The 22,598-nt window shown below is 42.8% G+C and overlaps 1 protein-coding gene across 5 annotated transcripts; it reads left to right on the plus strand.

Moving 5' to 3' along the window:
* The first annotated feature begins 11,239 nt into the window (after positions 1 to 11,239).
* Positions 11,240 to 21,307, plus strand: nme6 (NME/NM23 nucleoside diphosphate kinase 6). 5 transcript variants are annotated; one of them, XM_071412497.1, is made up of 7 exons: positions 11,240 to 11,320; positions 11,849 to 11,940; positions 12,592 to 12,807; positions 14,095 to 14,197; positions 16,578 to 16,617; positions 17,665 to 17,825; positions 19,894 to 21,307. In XM_071412497.1, the coding sequence occupies exons 2-7, from the start codon at positions 11,851 to 11,853 to the stop codon at positions 20,043 to 20,045; spliced, it is 762 nt and encodes a 253-aa protein (XP_071268598.1). In that variant the 5' UTR covers positions 11,240 to 11,320; positions 11,849 to 11,850; the 3' UTR covers positions 20,046 to 21,307. The 5 variants fall into 5 exon arrangements, with proteins under 5 accessions (XP_071268598.1, XP_071268601.1, XP_071268597.1 ...); XM_071412496.1 differs by lacking the exon at positions 11,240 to 11,320 and adding an exon at positions 11,327 to 11,380; XM_071412498.1 differs by lacking the exon at positions 11,240 to 11,320 and adding an exon at positions 11,382 to 11,403.
* Positions 21,308 to 22,598: the final 1,291 nt, after the last annotated feature.

Consider the following 22,598-nt stretch of genomic DNA (forward strand, 5'->3'; position numbering starts at 1 on the left):
AAACCCCGTCACAAGTATAGTAATACAGTATAGTAATACAGTAATACAGTATAGTAATACAGTAATACAGTATAGTAATACAGTAATACAGTATAGTAATACAGTATAGTAATACAGTAATACAGTATAGTAATACAGTATAGTAATACAGTAATACAGTATAGTAATACAGTAATACAGTATAGTAATACAGTATAGTAATACAGTAATACAGTATAATAATACAGTATAGTAATACAGTTTAGTAATACAGTATACAGTATAGTAATACAGTATAGTAATAAAGTATAGTAATACAGTATAGAAATACAGTATAGTAATACAGTATAGTAATAAAGTATAGTAATACAGTAATACAGTATAGTAATACAGTATAGTAATACAGTAATACAGTATAGTAATACAGTATAGTAATACAGTTTAGTAATACAGTATACAGTATAGTAATACAGTATAGTAATAAAGTATAGCAATACAGTATAGAAATACAGTAAAGTAATACAGTATAGTAATAAAGTATAGTAATACAGTAATACAGTATAGTAATACAGTATAGTAATACAGTTTAGTAATACAGTATACAGTATAGTAATACAGTATAGTAATAAAGTATAGTAATACAGTATAGAAATACAGTATAGTAATACAGTATAGTAATAAAGTATAGTAATACAGTATAGTAATAAAGTATAGTAATAAAGTATAGTAATACAGTATAGTAATACAGTATAGTAATACAGTCTAGTAATACAGTCTAGTAATACAGTCTAGTAATACAGTCTAGTAATACAGTAATACAGTATAGTAATACAGTATAGTAATACAGTGTAGTAATACAGTGTAGTAATACAGTACAGTAATACAGTATAGTAATACAGTGTAGTAATACAGTATAGTAATACAGTATAGTAATACAGTATAGTAATACAGTATAGTAATACAGTATAGTAATACAGTATAGTAATACAGTATAGTAATAAAGTATAGTAATACAGTAATACAGTATAGTAATACAGTATAGTAATAAAGTATAGTAATACAGTATAGTAATACAGTATAGTAATACAGTATAGTAATAAAGTATAGTAATACAGTAATACAGTATAGTAATACAGTATAGTAATACAGTATAGTAATACAAATCATGTATTATGCCTCAAATCAAAAAACTGAATACTTGAGTATACCGAATATTAACGGGATATTGGTGTGCATGGTAACGTGGTCACGTGATTGATGTGACATTAATGGCTGCCTGCTAGCTGTTCTTCACTGAGCCACGCCAGTTGCCCGGGCTGAGGTTGACACAGCTGTCGTGGCACTGCGACTACTCCTGTGGCGGTCCGTCATCAGAGTCCTAGAAGACTGTTGGTGAGAAGAGACATCAAGGTGATCTGATCTGAGAACAGACATTAATATGAGCTGATCTGAGAACAGACATCAATATGAGCTGATCTGAGAACAGACATCAATATGAGCTGATCTAGGAACAGACATCAATATGAGCTGATCTGAGAACAGACATCAATGTGAGCTGATCTAGGAACAGACATCAAAAGTAGCTGATCTGGGAAGACAACTAGTATCTCTTCATGTCCATTAGTTGATTGACAGGGTGGGAATCTTCTATGCATTGATTCCCCTCCATGCCGTTCCAGAACTAATGTAACGACCTATGAAGCTAATTATTACCAATCTATAAGCTACTTATAAACCATGTCAAAATATGGCCTTTTGTAGGTGAAATATAGTACTTTGCCTCCATGCTCTGCGAATCGCAGATGGTATGATACTAACAGGAAGTACACCTCTGACCTACACCACCCCCTAGCCTCTCTCTTCACCCGACAAACAACACATGATACAATGAAACGTGTGCTCCTGCTGTAGCTGGTGTCAGCAACCCTGTTGTAATGGACTGCTGTAACCCTGTTGTAATGGACTGCTGTAACCCTGTTGTAATGGACTGCTGCAACCCTGTTGTAATGGACTGCTGCAACCCTGTTGTAATGGACTGCTGCAACCCTGTTGTAATGGACTGCTGCAACCCTGTTGTAATGGACTGCTGCAACCCTGTTGTAATGGACTGCTGGAACCTTGTTGTAATGGACTGCTGTAACCCTGTTGTAATGGACTGCTGTAACCCTGTTGTAATGGACTGCTGCAACCCTGTTGTAATGGACTGCTGAAACCCTGTTGTAATGGACTGCTGCAACCCTGTTGTAATGGACTGCTGTAACCCTGTTGTAATGGACTGCTGTAACCCTGTTGTAATGTACTGCTGCAACCCTGTTGTAATGGACTGCTGTAACCCTGTTGTAATGGACTGTTGTAACCCTGTTGTAATGGACTGCTGTAACCCTGTTGTAATGGACTGCTGTAACCCTGTTGTAATGGACTGCTGTAACCCTGTTGTAATGGACTGCTGCAACCCTGTTGTAATGGACTGCTGCAACCCTGTTGTAATGGACTGCTGTAACCCTGTTGTAATGGACTGCTGCAACCCTGTTGTAATGGACTGTTGTAACCCTGTTGTAATGGACTGCTGTAGCCCTGTTGTAATGGACTGCTGCAATGGACTGCTGCAACCCTGTTGTAATGGACTGCTGTAGCCCTGTTGTAATGGACTGCTGCAATGGACTGCTGCAACCCTGTTGTAATGGACTACTGCAATGGACTGCTGTAACCCTGTTGTAATGGACTGTTGTAACCCTGTTGTAATGGACTGCTGTAGCCCTGTTGTAATGGACTGCTGCAATGGACTGCTGCAACCCTGTTGTAATGGATCTGATGGTTGAATGGTTGATCTGATGTTTTCATCTGTATTCAGCACAAAAGTCACTACGAGGGCTGATTCTGAAATCCTGGCAGATCTGTAGCAGAGGAAAGTGTTCAGCCTGAAATCCTGACAGATCTGTAGCAGAGGAAAGTGATCAGCCTGAAATCCTGGCAGATCTGTAGCAGAGGAAAGTGATCAGCCTGAAATCCTGGCAGATCTGTAGCAGAGGAAAGTGATCAGCCGGAAATCCTGGCAGATCTGTAGCAGAGGAAAGTGATCAGCCTGAAATCCTGGCAGATCTGTAGCAGAGGAAAGTGATCAGCCTGAAATCCTGGCAGATCTGTAGCAGAGGAAAGTGATCAGCCTGAAAACCTGGCAGATCTGTAGCAGAGGAAAGTGATCAGCCTGAAAACCTGGCAGATCTGTAGCAGAGGAAAGTGATCAGCCTGAAATCCTGGCAGATCTGTAGCAGAGGAAAGTGATCAGCCTGAAAACCTGGCAGATCTATAGCAGAGGAAAGTGATCAGCCTGAAAATCTGTAATAATACATAGAAGTGATCAACCTCGTGCCATGTGACACACATCTCCTTCACATGACCCCCTGCTCTGCTTGCAGAATGCCGGCCGGTCGGTCGGACACCCAAGCTCCTCTGAGGGTCAGTCAGCCAGACAGCTGCCCTAACCGTCCGTTCCACCAAAAGGAACGACAACCGCAGGGAGGGCCAAGTAACAGCAGCAACGCCCAGGCTCAGATAGTCAACCAGGGGGGTTGGGGGATGGTGACGGCATGTGTGTGTGTGGACCTAGGAGGATCCGTGTCTCTCCGCCTGCCTGTAGACCCGCTGAGGATGTTTGATACCTGAGTTGGAGATAGAGAGAGAACAAAGACGATACAGGATCAGAGAGAGAGAACAAGATGATACAGGATCAGAGAGAGAGAACAAGATGATACAGGATCAGAGAGAGATAACAAGATGATACAGGATCAGAGAGAGAGACAACAAGATGATACAGGATCAGAGAGAGAGAACAAGATGATACAGGATCAGAGAGAGAGAGAGAACAAAGATGAAACAGGATCAGAGAGAGAGATAGAACAAAGATGATACAGGATCAGAGAGAGAGGGAGAACAAAGACGATACAGGATCAGAGAGAGAGAACAAAGATGATACAGGATCAGAAAGAGAGAGAACAAGATGATACAGGATCAGAGAGAGAGAACAAGATGATACAGGATCAGAGAGAGAGAACAAAGATGATACAGCATCAGAAAGAGAGAGAGAACAAAGATGATACAGGATCAGAGAGAGAGAACAAGATGATACAGGATCAGAGAGAGAGAACAAAGATGATACAGGATCAGAGAGAGAGAACAAGATGATACAGGATCAGAGAGAGAGAACAAAGATGATACAGGATCAGAAAGAGAGAGAGAACAAAGATGATACAGGATCAGAGAGAGAGGGAGAACAAAGACGATACAGGATCAGAGAGAGAGAGAGAACAAAGATGATACAGGATCAGAGAGAGAGAACAAAGATGATACAGGATCAGAGAGAGAGAACAAAGATGATACAGGATCAGAAAGAGAGAGAACAAAGATAATACAGGATCAGAGAGAGAGAACAAAGATGATACAGGATCAGAGAGAGAGAACAAAGATGATACAGGATCAGAAAGAGAGAGAGAACAAAGATGATACAGGATCAGGGAGAGAGGGAGAACAAAGACGATACAGGATCAGAGAGAGAGATAACAAGATGATACAGGATCAGATGCCAACCAGACATGGGTTTAAGGCCGCTACACACTTCACGCAAACTACGCAAACGCAGCGATAGAGTGTCATTTTCAGCGTACACGTTGCTCCGTCGCTCTGTTAGCGTAGAGTGTGCTGATTAGAACTGTGTCTGTGGGTTTGAAACAGGCTTGTGGTCCATCTCTCCACATTGTGGTTGAAGGGGCTACAATGGCTATCTGTCTCCCTGAGGCAGTCAGTAAGTCAGTGAGTCAGTGAGTCATGGAGTCAGCCAGTCAGTCAGTCAGCCAGTCTGTCAGTCAGTCAGTGAGTCAGTGAGTCAGTGAGTCATGCAGTCAGTAAGTCAGCCAGTGAGCCAGTCAGCCAGTGAGCCAGTCAGCCAATCAGTCAGTCAGCCAGTGAGCCAGTCAGCCAGTGAGCCAGTCAGCCAATCAGTCAGTCAGCCAGTGAGTAAGTCAGCCAGTGAGCGAGTCAGTCAGCCAGTCAGTCAGTGAGTCAGTCAGTCAGCCAGTGAGTCAGTCAGCCAGTCAGCGAGTCAGTCTGTCAGCCAGTCAGTCAGCCAGTCAGTCATTTAGCCAGTCAGCCAGTCAGTGAGTCAGCCAGTCAGTCAGTCAGTCAGTCAGTCAGGGAGTCAAGGAGTCAGCCAGTCAGTCAGTCAGGGTGTCAAGGAGTCAGCCAGTAAGCCAGTCAGCCAGCCAGTCAGCCAGCCAGTCAGCCAGCCAGCCAGCCAGCCAGCCAGTCAGCCAGTGAGTCAGCCAGTCAGCCAGTCAGTCAGTGAGTCAGCCATTCAGTCAGTGAGTCAGCCAGTGAGTCAGCCAGTCAGTCAGGGAGTCAAGGAGTCAGCCAGTCAGCCAGTGAGTCAGCCAGTGAGTCAGCCAGTGAGTCAGTCAGTCAGCCAGTCAGCCAGTGAGTCAGTCAGTGAGTCAGCCAGTCAATCAGGGAGTCAGCCAGCGAGTCAGCAAGTCAGCCAGTCAGCCAGTCAGGGAGTCAGGGAGTCAGCCAGTCAGCCAGCCAGCAAGCCAGCCAGCCAGCCAGTCAGCCAGTCAGCCAGTGAGTCAGCCAGCCAACCAGTCAGTCAGTCAGTCAGTTTCTCGGCATTGTGTTCATCTCTATTATGTATTATGACAAATTATCAGTGATTTACTGTAAAGCCCTTAGTATTAATGGATGAGTAAGCATTTAGCTTTATAGAGTGGTGTGATGCGCTGTAGCATTTAGCTTTATAGAGTGGTGTGATGCACTGTAGCATTTAGCTTTATAGAGTGGTGTGATGCACTGTAGCATTTAGCTTTATAGAGTGGTGTGATGCGTTGTAGCATTTAGCTTTATAGAGTGGTGTGATGCACTGTAGCATTTAGCTTTATAGAGTGGTGTGATGCGTTGTAGTATTTAGCTTTATAGAGTGGTGTGATGCGTTGTAGCATTTAGCTTTATAGAGTGGTGTGATGCGCTGTAGCATTTAGCTTTATAGAGTGGTGTGATGCGCTGTAGCTTTTAGCTTTATAGAGTGGTGTGATGCACTGTAGCAGTTAGCTTTATAGAGTGGTGTGATGCACTGTAGCATTTAGCTTTATAGAGTGGTGTGATGCGTTGTAGCATTTAGCTTTATAGAGTGGTGTGATGCACTGTAGCATTTAGCTTTATAGAGTGGTGTGATGCACTGTAGCATTTAGCTTTATAGAGTGGTGTGATGCACTGTAGCATTTAGCTTTATAGAGTGGTGTGATGCGTTGTAGCATTTAGCTTTATAGAGTGGTGTGATGCGTTGTAGCATTTAGCTTTATAGAGTGGTGTGATGCACTGTAACATTTAGCTTTATAGAGTGGTGTGATGCGTTGTAGCATTTAGCTTTATAGAGTGGTGTGATGCGCTGTAGTATTTAGCTTTATAGAGTGGTGTGATGCACTGTAGCATTTAGCTTTATAGAGTGGTGTGATGCGCTGTAGCATTTAGCTTTATAGAGTGGTGTGATGCGCTGTAGCATTTAGCTTTATAGAGTGGTGTGATGCACTGTAGCATTTAGCTTTATAGAGTGGTGTGATGCGCTGTAGCATTTAGCTTTATAGAGTGGTGTGATGCGCTGTAGTATTTAGCTTTATAGAGTGGTGTGATGCACTGTAGCATTTAGCTTTATAGAGTGGTGTGATGCACTGTAGCATTTAGCTTTATAGAGTGGTGTGATGCGCTGTAGTATTTAGCTTTATAGAGTGGTGTGATGCGTTGTAGCATTTAGCTTTATAGAGTGGTGTGATGCACTGTAACATTTAGCTTTATAGAGTGGTGTGATGCGCTGTAGCATTTAGCTTTATAGGGTGGTGTGATGCGCTGTAGCATTTAGCTTTATAGAGTGGTGTGATGCACTGTAGCATTTAGCTTTATAGAGTGGTGTGATGCGCTGTAGCATTTAGCTTTATAGAGTGGTGTGATGCACTGTAGCATTTAGCTTTATAGGGTGGTGTGATGCGTTGTAGCATTTAGCTTTATAGAGTGGTGTGATGCACTGTAGCATTTAGCTTTATAGAGTGGTGTGATGCGTTGTAGCATTTAGCTTTATAGAGTGGTGTGATGCGCTGTAGTATTTAGCTTTATAGAGTGGTGTGATGCACTGTAGCATTTAGCTTTATAGAGTGGTGTGATGCGCTGTAGTATTTAGCTTTATAGAGTGGTGTGATGCACTGTAGCATTTAGCTTTATAGAGTGGTGTGATGCACTGTAGCATTTAGCTTTATAGAGTGGTGTGATGCGTTGTAGCATTTAGCTTTATAGAGTGGTGTGATGCGTTGTAGCATTTAGCTTTATAGAGTGGTGTGATGCACTGTAACATTTAGCTTTATAGAGTGGTGTGATGTGCTGTAGTATTTAGCTTTATAGAGTGGTGTGATGTGCTGTAGTATTTAGCTTTATAGAGTGGTGTGATGAGCATTTAGCTCACCCCCCCTCTCCACCACCCTCTCACCACCACCACCACCCCTCCCACCACCCTCTTCTCTTCTCCCTCTCCCTCTCAATTCAATTCAATTCAATTCAAGGGGCTTTATTGGCATGGGAAACATGTGTTAACATTGCCAAAGCAAGTGAGGTAGATAATATACAAAAGTGAAATAAACAATAAAAATTAACAGTAAACATTACACATACAGAAGTTTCAAAGCAATAAAGACATTACAAATGTCATATTATATATATACAGTGTTGTAGCAATGTATAAATGGTTAAAGCACACAAGTTAAAATAAATAAACATAAATATGGGTTGTATTTACAATGGTGTTTGTTCTTCACTGGTTGCCCTTTTCTTGTGGCAACAGGTCACAAATCTTGCTGCTGTGATGGCACACTGTGGAATTTCACCCAGTAGATATGGGAGTTTATCAAAATTGGATTTGTTTTCGAATTCTTTGTGCGCTGTAGTATTTAGCTTTATAGAGTGGTGTGATGCACTGTAGCATTTAGCTTTATAGAGTGGTGTGATGCGCTGTAGCATTTAGCTTTATAGAGTGGTGTGATGCACTGTAGCATTTAGCTTTATAGAGTGGTGTGATGCACTGTAGCATTTAGCTTTATAGAGTGGTGTGATGCGTTGTAGCATTTAGCTTTATAGAGTGGTGTGATGCGTTGTAGCATTTAGCTTTATAGAGTGGTGTGATGTGCTGTAGTATTTAGCTTTATAGAGTGGTGTGATGCGTTGTAGCATTTAGCTTTATAGAGTGGTGTGATGTGCTGTAGTATTTAGCTTTATAGAGTGGTGTGATGTGCTGTAGTATTTAGCTTTATATAGTGGTGTGATGAGCATTTAGCTCACCCCCCCTCTCCACCACCCTCTCACCACCACCACCACCCCTCCCACCACCCTCTTCTCTTCTCCCTCTCCCTCTCTCTCTCCCCTCCTCCTCTCCCTCCACCCTCTTCTCCCTCCCCCTCTCTCTCCCCTCCTCTTCTCCCTCCCCCTCTTCTCCCTCCGCCCTCTTCTCCCTCCCCCTCTCTTTCTCCCTCCACATCTTCTCCCTCCCTCCCCACTCTCTCTCTCCCGCCCTCTCCCATCTCCTCTTCAGAGGAGGTAACAGCTGTGGTGTCACATGGCTGTGGCAGGTGGGACAAAATCTGTGGGCCTCCAAACTCCCCTCCCCACCTCTACTTCCATTTAATTTGTCTCTCAATTCAAATCAATTAAAAGGGATGTATTGGCATGGGAAACATATGTTTACATGGCCAAAGCAAGGGAAATAGACAATAAACAAAATTGACGTAAACAATCAAGCATGAACAGTAACCATCCAAAGGAATAGAGACATTTCAAATGTCATATTATGGCTTTATACAGTGTTGTAACGATGTGTTGAAGTACAAAAGGGAAAATAAATAAGCATAAATATGGGTTGTATTTACAATGGTGTTTGTTCTTCACTGGTTGCCCTTTTCTTGTGCCAACAGGTCACACATTTTGCTGCTGTGATGGCACACTGTAGAGTTTTTTTGTGGGTCTGTGTAATCTGAGGGAAATATGTCTCTCTAATATGGCCATACATTTGGCAGGAGGTTAGGTAGGGCAGCTGTTTCCACCTAATTTTGTTGGCAGTGTGAACATAGCCTGTCCTCTCTTGAGAGCCAGGTCTGCCTACGGTGGCCTCGCTCGAGAGCAAAGCTATGCTCACTGAGTCTGTACATAGTCAAAGCTTTCCTTAAGTTTGGGTCAGTCACAGTGGTCAGGTATTCTGCCACTGTGCACTCTTTGTTCAGGGCCAAATAGCATTCCAGTTCTCTCTCTCTTCCTTCCCCACCTCTCTCTCTTTCTCTCACCCCCCCTCTGTATTTCCCCTGAATGTCATCCTTCTTTTCCAGGGTATGACATCCCTCCCTGTGGGAATGTGTTGCCAGGTGTTCAGAGCTGTCATGGTCAGTTTCTCACGTTGACAGGATTCCAAAGACAAAGATCTGTCATTGACACTGAGTGTACAAAACATTAGGAACACCTGCTCATTCCATGACATAAACCGACCAGGTGGATCCAGGTGAAAGATACGATCCTTTATTGATGCCGCTGTTAAATTCACTTCAATCAGTGTAGATGAAGGGGAGGAGACAGGTTAAATAAGGATTGCTAAGCCTTGAGACAATTGAGACATGGATTGTGTACAGTATGTGTGCTATTCAGAGGGTGACAAAAGATATAAGTGGGTTTGAAAGGAGTATGGTAGTAGGTGCCAGGCGTCAGGTGTGTCTAGAACTGCCGCCCAACTAAATATTAGGAAAGCGTTCTTAATGTTTTGTACACTCATTGTCTGTCCACTCCATCCTCACTGTTACCATTGTAAACTCCCAATGTTTGACTGTCCGTTATTATACCAACAGAAATGAGTCATTTTCTTGCAGAAATATTTTGGTGGATTGCATAAAACATCTTCAAATCAAGTGACGCAAACCAGACTGGTGTTTAGATGGTGTCTGAGTGAGACTCAAGTTTATTTGTCATATGCACAGGGTACATACAGTACAATGGAATGCTTAAAGAGCATGTTTGATGTACTGTGGATACCATGGCTGTAAAAGGAACAAGCTGTTGGACTTGTCATCATGGCTTTGTTTATCTGTCAACACACAGAACAGTGATACATGAACCAGCCTAGATGTTGATTTTTGTGTGTACATAGCCAGCCACACAGATGTTAATCAGTGATTGTGCCACAAAGGGAAAGGGGTTTCGTCGTTCATATTTGAAGTGCATAGGCATTACAAAAAATGAATTTGTCAAATTGAACACTAGTGCAATGCACAAGACATATGACCGTTATTTTTATGGAGTAGTTTCATCTTACCGTCCCCCCGTGGACCGGTTCATACATAAAACATTCTCCATTCAGGCTGCAAAGGTGTGAATTTCCTCCTTATTAAAGGGATACTTTGGGATTTTGTTAACGAAGCCATTTATCTACTTCCCCAGAGTCAGATTAACTCATGGATACCATTTTATGTCTCTGCATCCAGTACGAAGGAAGTCAAAGGTAGTTTCGCAAGCCAATGCTAACTAGCTTTAGTGCAATGACTGGAAGTCTATGGTATCTACTAGCATGCTAGCAGTTACCATAGACTTCCTGTCACTGTGCCAATGCTAGTTAGCAACTTCCTTCAAAACTGCACACAGAGATATAAACATGGGATCCACGAGTTCATCTGACTCGGGGGAAGTAGTTATATAAAGGGTTTCATTGCCAAAATCTTAAAGTATCCCTTTAACTTGATTTAATGGCGAGAAGGCGGGAAAAAAAACATGGAAAATATGAGTACTTTATTTATGAAATCATTTTCCACCACCATGCTAGAGTGGATCCTTCGAACGCTATTCCCAGGATGTTGCATATTGAGTTCAGCTAATCTGTTTGCAGCAGTCTGTTGGCTGCTCACCCCTGGCTGAACATAAGTGCAACATCAGGAAGTAGCATTAGCCACTCTAGCAGTGGTAGAAAATGTTGTTTCTTATAGAAAGTACACATATTTCCCATGTTTTTTCCCCCCTGCCTTCTCTCAATAAAATCGAGTTAAGGAAGAAATTGAAGGCTTTGCTACCGGAATGGAGAATGTTTTATGTACGAACCGGTCCACGGGGGATAGGAGTGTTTAGCCGGCTGCATGCAGTCACTTTAGGATGAAGGTCAAATGAAACGACTCAATATCGCCATCTGCCGGGCTTTGGGCTACTGTATAATGTGTCAAATACGCGGAACATTAAACATGTGGAACCTAAAATTTGGGTTGAGAAATTTGGGGACTCTTTAAGAGCGGAACAGGTAGGAGAAAGGGCAGAAAATTCTAATACATGTTAATTAATAAGCTATTAAGATTCAAAGGTAGCTTTTAACTGCCTCAAAACGTATGTTATTGTCGATATGTAATTAATACTTTGATGTAACGAATAACAACGGTAGCTAACGCAAGTTACATTTACCAAAAATGGTGGCGCCCGTAAAAATATCGCTGCATACATTACATTATCTAGCTACTAATAAACACGCTTTGTACCTTCAGGTCTTTTACTTTCTTGCTAAATTTAGACTGTCAAAGTAACTGGAGTAGTCTCATATTTCCAATGCACCTGTTAGTTTTCTCATACGAGCTAGCTATCTAACGTTAATTACAGTAGCGTTACATTCTTCTGTGCAGTACAATTTGTTTCCGTATTCTGTAATGTTGTCCAGCTAAGTTGAATCTGAATGGTAGCTGGTACTGTTGTGCAAAGAGAATGCAAACGGGGGACGTGTTTTCTTTGCTTACCACGACAATTTAGTTGTTTACCTTTGTTCTTTGCCATTTTCCAGGCATGTTAACCTCACATCGCTGTGCGAAAGCACTGCAGCTCACCCTCGCGGTGATCAAGCCTGATGCAGTGGCGCATCCTGTCATCTTGGAGGTCAGTGAGTTGCTTGCGTTTGTTTAATGGAATCCGTGATTGTAAATACTGGCTACATTATACTGTAGGCTATAGACACACACACACATTAGGCTATTCAGATAATCATGTTGAAATCATGTGTTTTTGTGGACCAAATTACAATTATCCACATCACATATCAGAACCATTTCAGATTAGCTACAGTTTGAAAACACCTATTGCACAGACAAAAGGTGGCATAAGTAGTTACCAGTATGACAGTATCTTGTGGTTAGTTACCAGTATGATAGTATCTTGTGGTTAGTTACCAGTATGATAGTATCTTGTGGTTAGTTACCAGTATGATAGTATCTTGTGGTTAGTTACCAGCATGACAGTATCTTGTGGTTAGTTACCAGTGTGATAGTATCTTGTGGTTAGTTACCAGTATGATAGTATCTTGTGGTTACATTTACATTACATTTTAGTCATTTAGCAGACGCTCTTATCCAGAGCGACTTACAGTAGAGTGCATACATTTTATTACATTTTTTTTTTTTTACATACTGAGACAAGGATATCCCTACCGGCCAAGAGCAGACGCTCTTATCCAGAGCGACTTACAGTAGAGTGCATACATTTTATTACATTTTTATTTTTATTTTTTATTTTTTTACATACTGAGACAAGGATATCCCTACCGGCCAAACCCTCCCTACCGGCCAAACCCTCCCTAACCCGGACGACGCTATGCCAATTGTGCGTCGCCCCACGGATCTCCCGGTTGCGGCCGGCTGCGACAGAGCCTGGGCGCGAACCCAGCCCAGCCTGGGCGCGAACCCAGAGACTCTGGTGGCGCAGCTAGCACTGCGATGCAGTGCCCTAGACCACTGCGCCACCCGGGAGGTTAGTTACTAGTGTGATAGTATCTTGTGGTTAGTTACCAGTATGATAGTATCTTGTGGTTAGTTACCAGTATGATAGTATATTGTGGTTAGTTACCAGTATGATAGTATCTTGTGGTTAGTTACCAGTATGATATTATCTTGTGGTTAGTTACTAGTATGATAGTATCTTGTGGTTAGTTACCAGTATGATAGTATCTTGTGGTTAGTTACCAGTATGATAGTATCTTGTGGTTAGTTACCAGTGTGATAGTATGTTGTGGTTAGTTACCAGTATGATAGTATCTTGTGGTTAGTTACCAGTGTGGTAGTATCTTGTGGTTAGTTACCAGTATGACAGTATCTTGTGGTTAGTTACCAGTATGACAGTATCTTGTGGTTAGTTACCAGTATGATAGTATTTTGTGGTTAGTTACCAGTATGATAGTATCTTGTGGTTAGTTACCAGTATGACAGTATCTTGTGGTTAGTTACCAGTATGACAGTATCTTGTGGTTAGTTACCAGTATGATAGTATCTTTGCCTATTGTAAACACTTGATCATTTTAGGAGTTGATCACATCAGCTTTTCAAAACATTGATTGTGAGAAGTTGATTTATGAAGTAATTTTCAATGGTCCATAATAAACACCAATTCCAGCTGCATCTTCAATAAAATGTTATCGTCCACACAATTGGAGAGTGGACAGATCTTATTGGCATATTCTAATTGTGCATATAGGATCATAAATGAACTGAATGAGAGACAACAAGCAGTTATTTAGACTTCTCTGTTCTTTTCTGATTTAATTACCCTGCCCAATGGCTCAAAGAAAGGAGAGGGAAAAATGCATTGATCATCAAAGATTCAATTTAATGCACTGTTCTATTTGAATACTTCAGTTCCTTTAAACCTGATTGTCTGTCTGTCTCCCTTTATCTGCACAGGAGGGGAGTTTGAGGGGGCGGGATTTCTAAGATGTAATAACATCCATCAATATTAGGTTGTTGACATTTTGTCAGAGTTCCAAAATGTAAAATGGTGTAAATAAGATTTATGACTGAGCAAACTCATACAATGGTCACCAGAGAATCCTAGAGAACAGGAAGTAATATATACTTCTCTACCTTCCAGGCCCTTCACCAGAGGATCCTAGAGAACAGGAAGTAATATATACTTCTCTACCTTCCAGGCCCTTCACCAGAGGATCCTAGAGAACAGGAAGTAATATATACTTCTCTACCTTCCAGGCCCTTCACCAGAGGATCCTAGAGAACAGGAAGTAATATATACTTCTCTACCTTCCAGGCCCTTCACCAGAGAATCCTAGAGAACAACTTCATCATTGTCAGGTCCAAAGACCTGGTGTGGAGGAGACAGGACTCTGAGAAGTTCTACTCTGAACATGCAGGTAAGGTTCTAGATGGTTCTACCATCGAATTACAACATATATCTTTATGGGTTCTATTCGGAACATGCAGTTACATTTGATCAGCTATGTATGGTTCTACCATAGAAAACATTAGCTTTATATGTATTGTAATGAAACAGGCAGGGAGAGTGAGCTTGTCTGTGGTGATATTCCTGACACCAGTGTAATGAAACAGGCAGGGAGAGTGAGCTTGTCTGTGGTGATATTCCTGACACCAGTGTAATGAAACAGGCAGGGAGAGTGAGCTTGTCTGTGGTGATATTCCTGACACCAGTGTAATGAAACAGGCAGGGAGAGTGAGCTTGTCTGTGGTGATATTCCTGACACCAGTGTAATGAAACAGGCAGGGAGTGCGGCTCGAATCTCTCAACCTTCTGGCCCGTAGCTCTGCGCTCCATCGACTGTGCCGCAAAAAAGCAGGCTCGTGTGGCAGAGTCAATATCCGGAGGTATGAACACAGGGTCGTAGGCCGTCATTGTAAAATATGAATTTGTTCTTAACTGACTTGCCTAGTAAAATAAAGGTTAAATATTTATATTTTTTAAATATGCCAAACCCACATTCGTCCATCGGACTGCCAAATGAAGAAGCGTGATTCATCACTCCAGCCAACACTTGGCATTGCGGATGGTGAACTTAGGCTTGTTTGTGGCTGCTTGGCCACGGAAACCCATTTCATGAAGCTGCTGACGAACAGTTCTTGTGCTGATGTTGCTTCCAGAGGCAGATTGGAATGCGATAGTGAGTGTTGCAAACGAGGACAGGCGATTTTTACGAGCTACTCGCTTCAGCACTAGGCGGTCCCGTTCTGTGAGCTTGTTTGGCCTACCACTTCGTGGCTGAGCCGTTGTTGCTCCTAGACGTTTCCACTTCACAATAACAGCACTTACTGTTGACCGGGGCAGCTCTAGCAGGGTAGAAATTTGACAAACAGACTTGTTGGAAAGGTGGTATCCTATGACGGTGCCACCTTGAAAGTCACTGAGCTCTTCAGTAAGGCCATTTTATCGCCAATGTTTGTCTATGGAGATTGCATGGCTGTGTGCTTGATTTTATACAACTGTCAGCAGTGGGTGTGGCAAAGAGACCAGTCAAAACCCGGAATGATTCATCTAGCTCTCTTTGGTATTTATGTATATAAGGTATTTTTGTTTTGTTATTTTAAATACATTTTGCTAACATTTCTAAAAACCTGCTTTTGCTTTTTCTTTATGGGGTATTGTGTGTAGATTGATTGAGATTTAATTAAAAATTTTTATCCATGTTATAAGGCTGTAACTTAACATAATGTGGAAAAAGACAAGGGGTCTGAATACTTTCTGAATGCACACATGTGTATTGATTATCTTGATCAAATGTTTACTTAGTTTTTTCCCTCATGTTAAAGAATCTAGCAAATGCTTTTATTATAATAATAATCCATTTAGCTGACTCTTTAATTTTTATTTCTTTATTTATTTTGTCTTTATTTAACTAGGCAAGTCAGTTAAGAACAAATTCTTATTTTCAATGACAGCCTAGGAACAGTGCTTTGTTCAGGGGCAGAACGACAGATTCTTACCTTGTCAGCTCGGGGGATTCGATCTTGCAACCTTCCGGTTACTAGTCCAATGCTCTAACCACTAGGCTACCTGCAGCCCCAAATGCAAGCATACATGTTTCCATGGGGACAAGCGCCATGCTCTACAACCACCACATAGAACCACCTCATATCACCACATAGAACCACCTCGTATCGCCACGTAGAACCACATAGAACCACCTCGTATCGCCATGTAGAACCACCTCGTATCACCACATAGAACCACCTCGTATCGCCACGTAGAACCACCTCGTATCGCCACATAGAACCACCTCGTATCGCCACGTAGAACCACCTCGTATCACCACATAGAACCACCTCGTATCACCACATAGAACCACCTCGTATCACCACATAGAACCACCTCGTATCGCCACATAGAACCACCTCGTATCACCACATAGAACCACTTTGTATCACCACATAGAACCACCTCGTATCACCACATAGAACCACCTCGTATCACCACATAGAACCACCTCGTATCACCACATAGAACCACCTCGTATCACCACATAGAACCACCTCGTATCACCACATAGAACCACCTCGTATCGCCACATAGAACCACCTCGTATCGCCACATAGAACCACCTCGTATCACCACATAGAACCACCTCGTATCACCACATAGAACCACCTCGTATCACCACATAGAACCACCTCGTATCACCACATAGAACCACCTCGTATCGCCACATAGAACCACCTCGTATCGCCACGTAGAACCACCATATATCTTTGATGCGTCTTTGTGTGTTTTGTCTCATCTCTCAGGACGGTTCTTCTACCAAAGACTGGTTGAGTTCATGTCCAGGTAAGCTTCAAGTCATTTCTCCCCACACTTTAATGTAGCTTACATAACTTTAATGTGTGTCCCAAATGGCACCCTATTTGGACTAAAGTAGTGTACTATGTAGGGAATAGGCTGCCGTTTGGGACGCCAGCCTCTGACTCATATTCATTGTATAACTTACCTTTATCAAATCTTACCTAGTTAAATACAATTAAGAAGAAATATCTTCTTAACTGCCATTTTTTCCCCTTAAGAAGAAAGTTAAGCAAAGTTGCTATTCATAGGTAAAGTTACTGGAAATGTTCTTTAGGTTTTTCATCAGTTTCTTCCTATGAAAAAAGTGCAGGGCACCATGTAGGGCACCCCTCTGGCTTCTAAAGGTGTTCTTCCATTGGCTCCAAATGGCACCCTATTCCCTATGCAGTGTACTACTTTTGACCAGAGTCGGGTTTAAGCCGCTTAGGGTTTAGTGCACTACATGTGGAATAGTGTTCCATTTAGGACACGAGCCTGTTAGAGGCAGCAAACGGTAATGAAATAAAGCGACGGTTGGTGGTTGCTGCGGTAACCGATCCTGGGGGGCCGGCAATGTTGTTCTTTTATTTTCTTTCTCGTTCTGAACTCCTGAAAGAATACATAGATTAGTGTTGGTGTTACATCACAGCTTGAAGTAGAGTTTTGTTTTGTTTTAACGTTCAAGGTTTTATTTATTTTTTAGCTTAGACTGTCTTTTCCTTTTGTGGGGTGGGTTGTCTTTTACCACCCGTTGTGCTACTGTGTATCCGGGGGGGGGGGTGGGGGTGTCTTTGAGTAGGATGTCTCTGAGTGGATCTGGTCTTTTACCATGTTTTTATCATATGAACATTTTAACCAAACACTGCATTTTGACCTGTAGTCCCAATTATATTTACAAAGCAAATATAATTTGAGGCCATCACTGGCTGGATATTTTAAAGGTGATACTCTTGTGCTGGTGTATCCTACCTCACACAGATTGAGTGGAAGGAACTCTTTGTCAAAAGGCTCCCTAGTTTTAAACTTTTCCCCCATTTCTCTGTTGTGATTCAGTGGTCCGATGCGGGCGTACGTCCTGGCTAGAGAGGACGCCATAACCCACTGGAGAGAACTGATGGGTCCTACCAAGGTGTTCAGGGCACGCTATACCTCTCCCTTAACCATCAGAGCCCAGTACGGACTCACTGACACCAGGAATACCACACACGGCTCTGGTAAGTCCCCCAGGACTCTGGTAAGTCCCCCAGGACTCTGGTAAGGCCCACAGGGCTCTGGTAAGTCCCCCAGGACTCTGGTAAGGCCCCCAGGGCTCTGGTAAGGCCCCCAGGACTCTGGTAAGTCCCCCAGGACTCTGGTAAGGCCCTCAGGACTCTGGTAAGGCCCCCAGGGCTCTGGTAAGTCCCCCAGGACTCTGGTAAGGCCCCCAGGGCTCTGGTAAGTCCCCCAGGACTCTGGTAAGTCCCCCAGGACTCTGGTAAGTCCCCCAGGACTCTGGTAAGGCCCCCAGGGCTCTGGACTCTGGTAAGTCCCCCAGGGCTCTGGTAAGGCCCCCAGGACTCTGGTAAGTCCCCCAGGACTCTGGTAAGGCCCCCAGGACTCTGGTAAGGCCCCCAGGACTCTGGACTCTGGTAAGGCCCCCAGGACTCTGGTAAGGCCCCCAGGGCTCTGGTAAGTCCCCCAGGACTCTGGTAAGGCCCTCAGGACTCTGGTAAGTCCCCCAGGGCTCTGGTAAGGCCCCCAGGACTCTGGTAAGGCCCCCAGGACTCTGGTAAGGCCCCCAGGACTCTGGTAAGGCCCTCAGGACTCTGGTAAGGCCCCCAGGACTCTGGTAAGGCCCCCAGGACTCTGGTAAGGCCCCCAGGGCTCTGGACTCTGGTAAGTCCCCCAGGACTCTGGTAAGGCCCTCAGGACTCTGGTAAGGCCCTCAGGACTCTGGTAAGGCCCCCAGGGCTCTGGACTCTGGTAAGACCCTCTGGACTCTGGTAAGTCCCCCAGGACTCTGGTAAGTCCCCCAGGACTCTGGTAAGTCCCCCAGGACTCTGGTAAGGCCCTCAGGACTCTGGTAAGGCCCCCATGACTCTGGTAAGGCCTCCAGGGCTCTGGACTCTGGTAAGGCCCCCAGGACTCTGGTAAGGCCCCCAGGACTCTGGACTCTGGTAAGGCCCCCAGGGCTCTGGTAAGGCCCCCAGGACTCTCGGCTCTGGTAAGGCCCCCAGGACTCTGGTAAGGCCCCCAGGACTCTGGTAAGGCCCCCAGGGCTCTGGTAAGGCCCCCAGGACTCTGTTAAGGCCCCCAGGGCTCTGGTGGGTCTGAAATGGCTGCTTTATAATAATGCAGTAGTTTTGACCAGGGCTCAGGGTTTGGTGCTTTGTTATATTTATTGACTATCTATTTATTGATCAAGTTGAGTCCCATTGAGATAGAATAGAAAGCACAAGCCTCACTGATCCACTTTTCAAGTAGCCGATCAATGGGGCGGCAGGGTAGCCTAGTGGTTAGAGCGTTGGCCTCGAAAGGTTGCAAGTTCGAATCCCCGAGCTGACAAGGTACAAATCTGTCGTTCTGCCCCTGAACAAGGCAGTTAACCCACTGTTCCCCTGAACAAGGCAGTGAACCCACTGTTCCTAGGCCGTCATTGAAAATGAGAATTTGTTTTTAACTGACTTGCCTAGTTAAATAAAGGTAAAATAAAAAATTAAAATGGCATGAGGGTTTTCCTCTGTCCTGGTATTATCTACACATATGGCTTCATGCTCTCTACACTGAGCACTGTTTTTCTAATAGAAGATTGTAGGATGTAGCTGTTGTTACAGAGTGGGGCCTTTCCTGCCACGCTGAACAAGTAGAAACATGGATGATGTTCAGGGGAACAGCAGTGAACTGATCTGTAGATGAAGGTTCTCTGGCACATGTGTATGTTAGCTATCAATATAGGTTTTGTATTAGACAACCAGAATCCTTTGAATAATCTCCTCCACTGATTTGCAGTCTACAATACTTTGGGGGGTGTAAGCATCGCAGCCCATATACAACTTTATCTTCATATTCTGGCTGGTGCTGGTGGTTGGGACTCCTGACCATAAACTGTATGCCATAACTTTAATAACATCAATGTCATTTTAAAGATTTAGTTGATTCTACTAATATTAATTTCCATAAACCCTTTAACTCTTGATGTTGTGTAATAATCTCGTGAAACATAACATGCCAAAGTAATTTCCCAAGCTTGGGCTAATTTAAAGTCTTCTTTATAAAGGAATGTTAAATTCTTCCCGTTTCCAGATTCGGTGGAATCGGCAGAGAGAGAGATCAGTTTCTTCTTCCCAGACTTCAGTCAGGAGACGTGGATGGAGCGAGAGGAGCTGGGGTTCAGGAAGGGACGCATGGAGTACAACCAGAAGAAACAGATACACACGTTACCAGTTCACAGCTAACTGCTGATCTCAGTACACATTTAAACAAGTGACTGGACCAGGGCCTGTATTCATAAAATATCTCAATAAGTACAGTATGTACAGTACCAGTCAAAGGTTTGGACACACCTACTCAAGGGTTTTTGTTTTTACTATTTTCTACATTGATAGAATAATAGTGAACACATCAAAACTATGAAATAACACATATGGAATCATGTAGTAACCAAAAAAGTGTTAAACAAATCAAAATATATTTTATATTTGAGAATTTTAAAAGTAACCACCCTTTGTCTTGATGACAGCTTTGCACACGCTTGGCATTCTCTCAACCAGCTTCACCTGGAATGCTTTCCCATCAGTCTTGAAGGAGTTCCCACATATGCTGAGCACTTGTTTGGCTGCTTTTCCTCCACTCATTTCAACCATGAAGGCCTGATTCACGCAGTCTCCTCTCAACAGTTGATATTGAGATTGAGATGTGTCTGTTACTTGAACTCTGGGAAGCATTTATTTGGGCGGCAATTTTTGAGGCTGGTAACTCTAATGAACGTATCTTTTTCAGCAGAGGTAACTCTGGATCTTCCTTTCCTGTGGCGGTCCTCATGAGAGCCAGTTTCATCATAGCGCTTGATGTTTTTTTGCGACTGCACTTGAAGAAACTTAAAAACGTGCTATTTCATAGTTTTGTCGTCTTCACTATTATTCTACAATGTAGAAAATAGTAAATATATATATATATATGTCATCAAGGCAAAGGGTGGCTACTTTGAAGAATCTCAAATCTAAAATATATTTTGATTTGTAATTTTTTTGGGGGGTACTACATAATTCCACATGTGTTATTTCATAGTTTTGTCTTCTTCACTATTTTTCTACAATGTAGAAATATAAAGATGTCCTTCCACATTATGCATCATGGACAATATTCCAATCACAATTGTCTGCAGTTGATACTATGTAAAAAATGCAACTTCTATGACATGACTTAAAGGAAATGAAACCACAAAGCACTCACACGTCATCTGTTTTATTGTCAGTACAAATGTCCATATCGATAAACGTGAACTAAAGAGTTAAGACAAAACGACCTGACAAAGGTTACTAACAAGCTCTTGTTACTTTGGAATGTACAAATAGACCGTATACTTACTGAGGCGGTTTGCCATTGAATAGAAAAACGCCATTGAAAACTGATATGTTTGTATGCTGTGACCTGTGACCCTTGTTTCCTCTTTCAGATTCAGTGTATCGTTCAAAAAAAAATCCTAAGCCATTGCCAACTGCTTCCGTTGTACATTTTTCAATTTGAATTGGAGATGTGTATACATTTACGAGGGTGAAAAAAAAAAACATGTATTTTTTTTAACCAACATATTCCTCCTTTTTTTTTACCAACGTCTAAAACTTTGTGAGAATTGTACGGAGGATCTTCTGACGCTACTGTAGCTATCCAATAGATGAAGGGTATAATAGGTCATACTCCACAGCTAAATCTGTTTAGAATCAAGCTCTCTTCATTGTCGAGCTGATACTCGATGTGTTGTCACCTCAAATCATTCAGTCACTAGTTTGTACAGTCAGTTGTTCATAAAGTCACTCGTTCGTAAAGTTTTGTTCACCAAAAAAAAGTGCCTCTTAAAAAACTGTATACTACAATGTATGTCTTCTTTCTTCCGTCAAGACAAAACAAACACTACCCAACGAGTTGCCTATTGAAATACTAAACATAAACATTACAAAACAACCTACTTCAAGACTAGTTTCCTTCAGGAACATCCGTTTTGTGTTATGTATTCAATATGTCCGACAAGCTAGACGGTACAGTACAGCTCCAAAGTCCTCTTGTGCTTTAAAAAAATAAAAACATCTTCGGTATCGTGTCCATAGAGATGAAACTGTCTTATCTAACTTATCAGAGCTGGTATCAGGCAAGATGAAGGACCGACAGTGCAGCGGATTCGAACCTTATTTCCTCTCTAGTAATCTATCTCTATAGTCGTGTCTTTGTCTTTCTCGTCGTCTAAAATGGCGTTCGGCATCAAATGAAAGTTTTTTTTGTCTCGTACACAGATTTGCAGATGTTACCGCAGGTGCAGAGAAATCCTTGTGTTTCTAGTCCAGTAATACCTAGCAATACAAAACAAACATTACACACATAATCACCCCCAAAATAAATTATATAAGATTAACCATGACTGGAATATAGTATATACATATGAAGTGGACAGCAGTAGTTATATAGGATGAACCATGACTAGAATACAGTATATACATATGAAGTGGACAGCAGTAGTTATATAGGATGAACCATGACTAGAATACAGTATATACATATGAAGTGGACAGCAGTAGGACATCACGTCCTCCAGCCACGACCTCCAGCCACATCACGTCCTCCAGCCACGTCCTCCAGCCACGACCTCCAGCCACGACCTCCAGCCACGTCCTCCAGCCACGACCTCCAGCCACATCACATCCTCCAGCCACGACCTCCAGCCACGACCTCCAGCCACGTCCTCCAGCCACGACCCCCAGCCACGTCCTCCAGCCACGACCTCCAGCCACATCACA

The sequence above is a fragment of the Salvelinus alpinus genome, chromosome 8, assembly GCF_045679555.1.
Source record: "Salvelinus alpinus chromosome 8, SLU_Salpinus.1, whole genome shotgun sequence".
Classification (NCBI taxonomy): domain Eukaryota; kingdom Metazoa; phylum Chordata; class Actinopteri; order Salmoniformes; family Salmonidae; genus Salvelinus; species Salvelinus alpinus.